Source organism: Aplidium turbinatum, chromosome 2 (assembly GCF_918807975.1).
Source record: "Aplidium turbinatum chromosome 2, kaAplTurb1.1, whole genome shotgun sequence".
Lineage (NCBI taxonomy): Eukaryota > Metazoa > Chordata > Ascidiacea > Aplousobranchia > Polyclinidae > Aplidium > Aplidium turbinatum.
The window spans coordinates 45,071,626-45,077,434 of NC_137473.1; the positions used below are offsets into that span (position 1 = coordinate 45,071,626).

At 38.0% G+C, this 5,809-nt stretch overlaps 1 protein-coding gene across 1 annotated transcript; it reads left to right on the top strand.

The window, feature by feature from the left end:
• Positions 1 to 2,640: 2,640 nt before the first annotated feature.
• On the top strand, positions 2,641 to 4,677 carry LOC145764333 (ceramide kinase-like). The gene is made up of 2 exons (XM_082575950.1): positions 2,641 to 3,945; positions 4,249 to 4,677. Exons 1-2 carry the CDS (start codon positions 2,641 to 2,643, stop codon positions 4,675 to 4,677), a joined length of 1,734 nt encoding a protein of 577 aa, XP_082432076.1.
• The last annotated feature ends 1,132 nt before the right edge of the window (positions 4,678 to 5,809 follow it).

Below are 5,809 nucleotides of genomic sequence, written 5' to 3' on the forward strand. Positions count from 1 at the left end.
TTAATTTGTATTTATGGTACAGAAAGTAATTTCAATTAGAACAAGTATAGCATTTAGATAAAAAGTATAAAAAAATTAATTCAAAGTTGTAGACAGCAAGGCTTATAGGCCTACTGTTTCAACCTGCCAGGTTTCGTCAGTACAACTGGGCTTCTTAAAGGCTGATATGAACCTCGTGTTCCGGACGTTTTTGTTTCCTTTAAATATTCCACAGTTTTCATGTTATGTATCTTTTAAATTGGAACCCTAATACTGGCTATTGAGCAACAGTCAGAAATTTAGCATAATTCAATAATTGCGACAGCATCATTGTATCGCAATGATGCTGTCGCAACCTAATTTCCATTTGTATAACAATCCTATGGATGTTAATGTGGAAACACAGCTACCAGAACTTCAGCTCGAACTCTGCAAGCTTCAGTGCAACCAATTCTTGCTGTCAAGTTTAAGCAAGTCAAGTCTAAAAACAGAAATCGAATGATAGACGAAACACTGGAAGATGGACTTGCTACCACTAACATTGAAATTGATGTAGAAACGATAGTATCAGAGAAACCTAGACCACAGGCATCTCACTGATGGAGATTTGCAATAAATTTATATTTGCTATTGTTTAACAATTTCGACTACGCACCACTATCATTTTATTGGAAATGGCCCGCAAGTTGTTACGTTTTTGCAAAGTGGCCCGTAAGTCAAAAGTAGTTGGACCACGCTGCTCTAAACGATTTCAAAAATCAAGAAGAAAATGCTAGGTATTTGTGCTTAGCAGAAAACAATGAAAAAGTTTTGCTTGGAAAGTGCAAAAATATGATATGCGTTTAAAATTTGATGGAGGTTTCGAAAATTAAGGCCAAAGTACAAATTTTTGTTTTTCTCTCATGAAGTAAAAGAATTTTTAAGGATATGCAATATATGGCGTATTGCTACTTCGATTTGCGAGGGTCTGCTTGCCAAAATTCTACAGAAGGTTTTGCAATTTATTAAGAATTTTCATTGAAATTATCACGCTAAATTAAACAGTACTCGAACCCGTCTGCAACTCTATATTGGCCTTAAAGCAACATTTGCTTCAAAATTGATGGGATCTTCCATTCGTTCAACAGTTCTAGAAATCAAAAGGGATTCACCAGATAAAACGTTTGAGAATCACTGTTATAGACCAAACTTTAGAATACAAATTTTAAATGGTAACTTTTGCTGGGTGGGCAGCAAACAGCAAACAAAAACATTTCCAATGACATTGGCTACTGTTTTAAACATTTGCAAGTATTCTGCTTTTACACAAAGACACAAAGCATCGAATTTAGTCAATGCTATTATTCTCTTCGCTCACTACTGAGCAGTTGACCTGTGACATTTGATTTGAAAACTTCCAGTAAGGCAATAACAACCAGCAGAAAACGACCATTTACTGAAATACCATAAAGTTTCCCGCTGCATATAGCATCGCAATGTTGATTTAATTGACAGACCAGGCTGATCAACCGACATTAAACAGAACACAAACAATGCACGAAAGGTCATAAAAGTTTTACAATAAAAACTATTTTTGCGTCGTGCCGCATAGTAAAATATTGAACCCTAGCAATATTGGGACTCAAACTGGGTGCTCGTCTGTGTAGACTACATCATTTTACTCGGTAATTAGAGCAGTTTATTTAGTTTAATTCCCTTGTTTAAAAGTAGGCTAAGTTACAGCATCTCAATGTTTGTTAACTACCAAGGTCTTGTGATAAAACAAAAATGCACGATTGCAGTTATCATTGACCGCTTTCACAAAGGCGATCTCTGGAGTAGACGAATTGCAGAAAATCAAACTTCACATACAGAGAAAAGTAGAAAGTTTCGTAAAGTTAAAGACTAGTGTTAATTGCTGAAGTCACAACCCAGACAGTAAAAATGACGGATTTTGTCGTCTGGAAAAAAAGAGCAATTGGTTGGTTTTGAATCTTTATCCTCAGACTGATGAAGTCTCTGATAAGTTATTCCTATTCCTGGTAGTTTTGCATACTTGTAGAGGCTTTGAACCGCTGACGCAGGCCCGGTCATCGAGATTGACAGAGTGAAGTTTCAGATTGTTGAAGTGTTACGGGAAATTATTCCATCCACTAGTAGCCGCCGACTGGAGAGCAGTCATAAAATGCTTTGCTCAACCATACACCTCGAGAACCGAAGTTTTGCAAAGCCGGGATCAAGTTTGTAGGCTACGGGTTGGTGCGATGAAATCAATGCATTTACAACTTAAACGTTTATGCAAGAGGGTACTTTAACCAATAAGGCACAAATTGTAATACTAGCCAACTCAAAATTTCAAAACTGTAAGTAGGCCTAATTTTCAAACTCGGATTTTTATTCACAGCTGTAAAAAAACAAACAGCCCGTAGCAATGAAAGAAATAATTATACTCATCAATCAGCAGCTCCTAGCCTCCTACTTTGGCATGTCTTTTAAGTGTCTTGCTAAAAAATAATCGCATGCTCTATAGGGGTTTCGAGCTGATGGTCTTTCGAACGTCCCTAAAGTGTTTCGAGGACAAAGCTTGTGCAGTTATAAAGTCACAAATAATATTTTCCTACCAAATTAAGACGATTCTTTGTTCTTAAAAAGAGCTGGGCTGTTTTTAGCGAAGAAGTAAAAATGGAGAATTCTAAAGAAGATAAACATAAACCATCAAACCATCAATCTACCAATGCAGGAGCTAAATTTCTCTGGGACGGTGCGATATTCGCACTCCAGATAAACGACAATTGTCTTCAACTGGAATGCGTGAAGTCCAAAAAACTTGGTTCTCTGTCGTCACGTAACGTGTCGGTTCAGCTTGATCGCATCATAGCGATATCGTGCGGAAGTAGTCACTGGAAGGTCGATGAGAATTGGAAGCCGATCTTGGATGAAAGCTTTTCAAATTTTTTAAAATTTAGTTCGACACAGTGCTTCGTCCTGACAATTCATACCTGGGATAAGTTGCCAGATGGTAAACGCAAGTATCGTACCATGGACTTGCAAATTGGTAACGAAGAGCATTGTAAGAATTGGAGAAAAACAATTGAACTTCGTGTTCAAGACAGTTTGAAGAAAAATGATCGCACACGCCCACGGAACTTATTGGTGTTTGTCAATCCGTATGGCGGAAAGAAGAAAGGGAAGAAAATTCACCGAGAAATAGTCTCCCCTCTTTTGAAGGTGGCCGGCATAAAAGAAACAGTCATCTTTACAAAGCGAGAGGGACAGGCGAAAGAGTATCTGACCACCAACGATCTATCCTCACATGACGGTGTTATAGCCATGGGTGGAGATGGGACTTTTAATGAGATTGCTAATGGAGTTTTGCGATCTACACAACAAAAGCATGGAGTAAGTTTGGATAAAGAAAACGGAGAACCTTTTCAAAAAGAAATCTGTTTTAAGAAACCCAACATCAAACTTGGAATTATTCCAGTAGGCACCGCTAATATGTTGACCTATACAACCACGGGGTTGACCGACCCTGAAACAGCAACTCTTCAAATAATTGCTGGTGAATCTCAACCACTTGATGTTTGCTCAATGCACAATGAACAGGGAAAACTTGTTACATTTTTCTTTCTTGGATGCGGGAATGGCGTGACGGAAAAAATCTTGACAATGAGCGAAAAGTTTCGATATTTTGGTCTCTTCCGATACGAGTTGTCTGCTATCAACGCCCTGTTGGAGCTATCTTCATCCTCTTGCGAGATCACTTATCTCCCTGGACCGAATAAGAACAGTGAAGATTTTCAAGCGGATAGAACAACATGTAAAAATCCGTGCCCTGTTTGTCAGAAGACTGTTAAAGTGGAACAAGATGTGAAACTCCCCACACAATCTCACCCTAAAAACGATCCGTTGTTTGAAGACAAGTCCAAGAACGAATCCAAAGAGTGCCCGCCTGATGATGTCAGCTCAAAACTAGAAGACTGGAAAGTGAGTTGTGCTTAAAAATTTGAATATATTTTTTATGGTAGAATCAATGGGTTTTGCGCAAGATACAAACAGCACAAAACTATCTTCTTAAAACGTAAATAGTTGATAAATTTTCTAGCGTTTTTAAGTTCAATCTCTGAATTTTCAACAACGTGTTAAACATAGGCATACTGATTACTGAATCTTAGAATCGGTTTTACAGAAAAGAACAAACAAAAACGGATATATTTTTCTAATCATGTGACTCCACAACCGAGATCATTGTGTGCTATGTGCTATGTGCTATTTTTTTGTTGTTTGTAGGTCATTCAAACCCCATACGTCGCCATCACCGCTTTCAACACAGCTTGCAAATTCAAGGACAACCCGAATGGCTTCTCTCAATTCACACATCTCGCCGATGGGACGTGTGATTTGCAAATCAACAAGGCTAAGTCTAGAATGGAGTTCATTCGATGCTACAGAGCAGGAATGTCGAAGCAGGGTAACTTCGACTTTTCTTGCATAGAGTTTCATCGGGTGAAGGCTTTCTACTTTCGAGAATTGGAGAGTGGCGAAGCGTCGGCTCCATCATACTCGGAATCACGAATCGACAATAGCAAAAACGACAAATCTGCAGGTGACAAAGAAGAATTCTGGACAATTGACGGGGAACTTATGAAAACTGGAAATGGCAACATTATCGTTTGGGTTCACAGTGGCCTGATTGACATATTTTGCACGAGGGATTAAGAAAAGTTGCACCAGCTTTGGTTACACTACCACAACTAGAGAAAAGAAAACTGTTCAAAACCAAACTTTATGACGCAAGTAGCTAGGTAGAATAATAATCGTACGTCATCAATCTTCATCATACTTCATACTTGTTGTCGCGATTTTGTGGCCGAAACATGAAAGCCCTTGCATGAGATGTAAAACAAACGTCGGCTCGACATCTACTTTAAGCACAAGATTGTATCTTAGCAAGATAATATTTTTGATAGTGGGCACAAAAAGGAGGTACCTTATCTTCCTATTCATGAAATTTGAATCTTGACTGGGCATTAGCCTGGGCACAAAAAAACTTTTTTTCCGAAGTGATACTTGAAATCGCAAAATATAGTTCTTGGACTCGCAAAATGTTAATCGGGTTGGAGAGTTTACTAATTCATATGTTGTAATTTGTGATCGTTGCACTACAATTCAATACTTTTAGAGTTATATCAGGGATCCCTGACTTTCATATCCAAATAATGAAATAAATGCATTGTTGTTACTCTAATCAAACAATAAAGAGCTCAAAATGTAGACAACAAATTGTTTACTGAACATGAGTTGAGTATCTACATTTTGGGCTCTTTATTTTTTGAATAGAGTAACCAGGCGTTCCAACCATTTTGCTCCTAAATGTATTGCTCTTTTGGTTGTAAATTCAAAAAAACTTTTACCAATTGGAAACGGCAACCCAACCAAACTGTCCAAAATACAATCTTGTATGGAAGATATCACACATCCCTTCAATGCAGCAATGACCTCAAGGATTGGCTGAATACGTTGACAGGGGTCCAATGACTACTTTTAGACACGAGCCAGGGATGCTTTTAAGGGCGTGTATCTTTTCCAAGGGTCCAGGGAACTTGAAACTACTTCGTATTATTTGGCTATAGCGCGTTTTTTTTTAGAAGTTTCTTAATTTAAGGGTTCAAGGATTTTGTTGGTACCGGCCCAAATTACTCTCTCAACACCCTGGCTGAATGTAAATTGATTGAAATTGTAAATAGCCTAAATACGTGTTAAGCGTCATACGAAACAACGGCAATGCATTGTTTTGTTATTTTTATTTGTTTGTTGCTACATGTATTTCTATCCGTATTCTGATCGTTCA

Coding starts and splice junctions, on each gene's coding strand:
- LOC145764333 (XM_082575950.1), top strand. CDS start 2,641: ATGGAGAATTCTAAAGAAGATAAACATAAACCATCAAACCATCAATCT. Junction 3,946..4,248: donor CAAAACTAGAAGACTGGAAA/GTGAGTTGTGCT, acceptor TGTTGTTTGTAG/GTCATTCAAACCCCATACGT.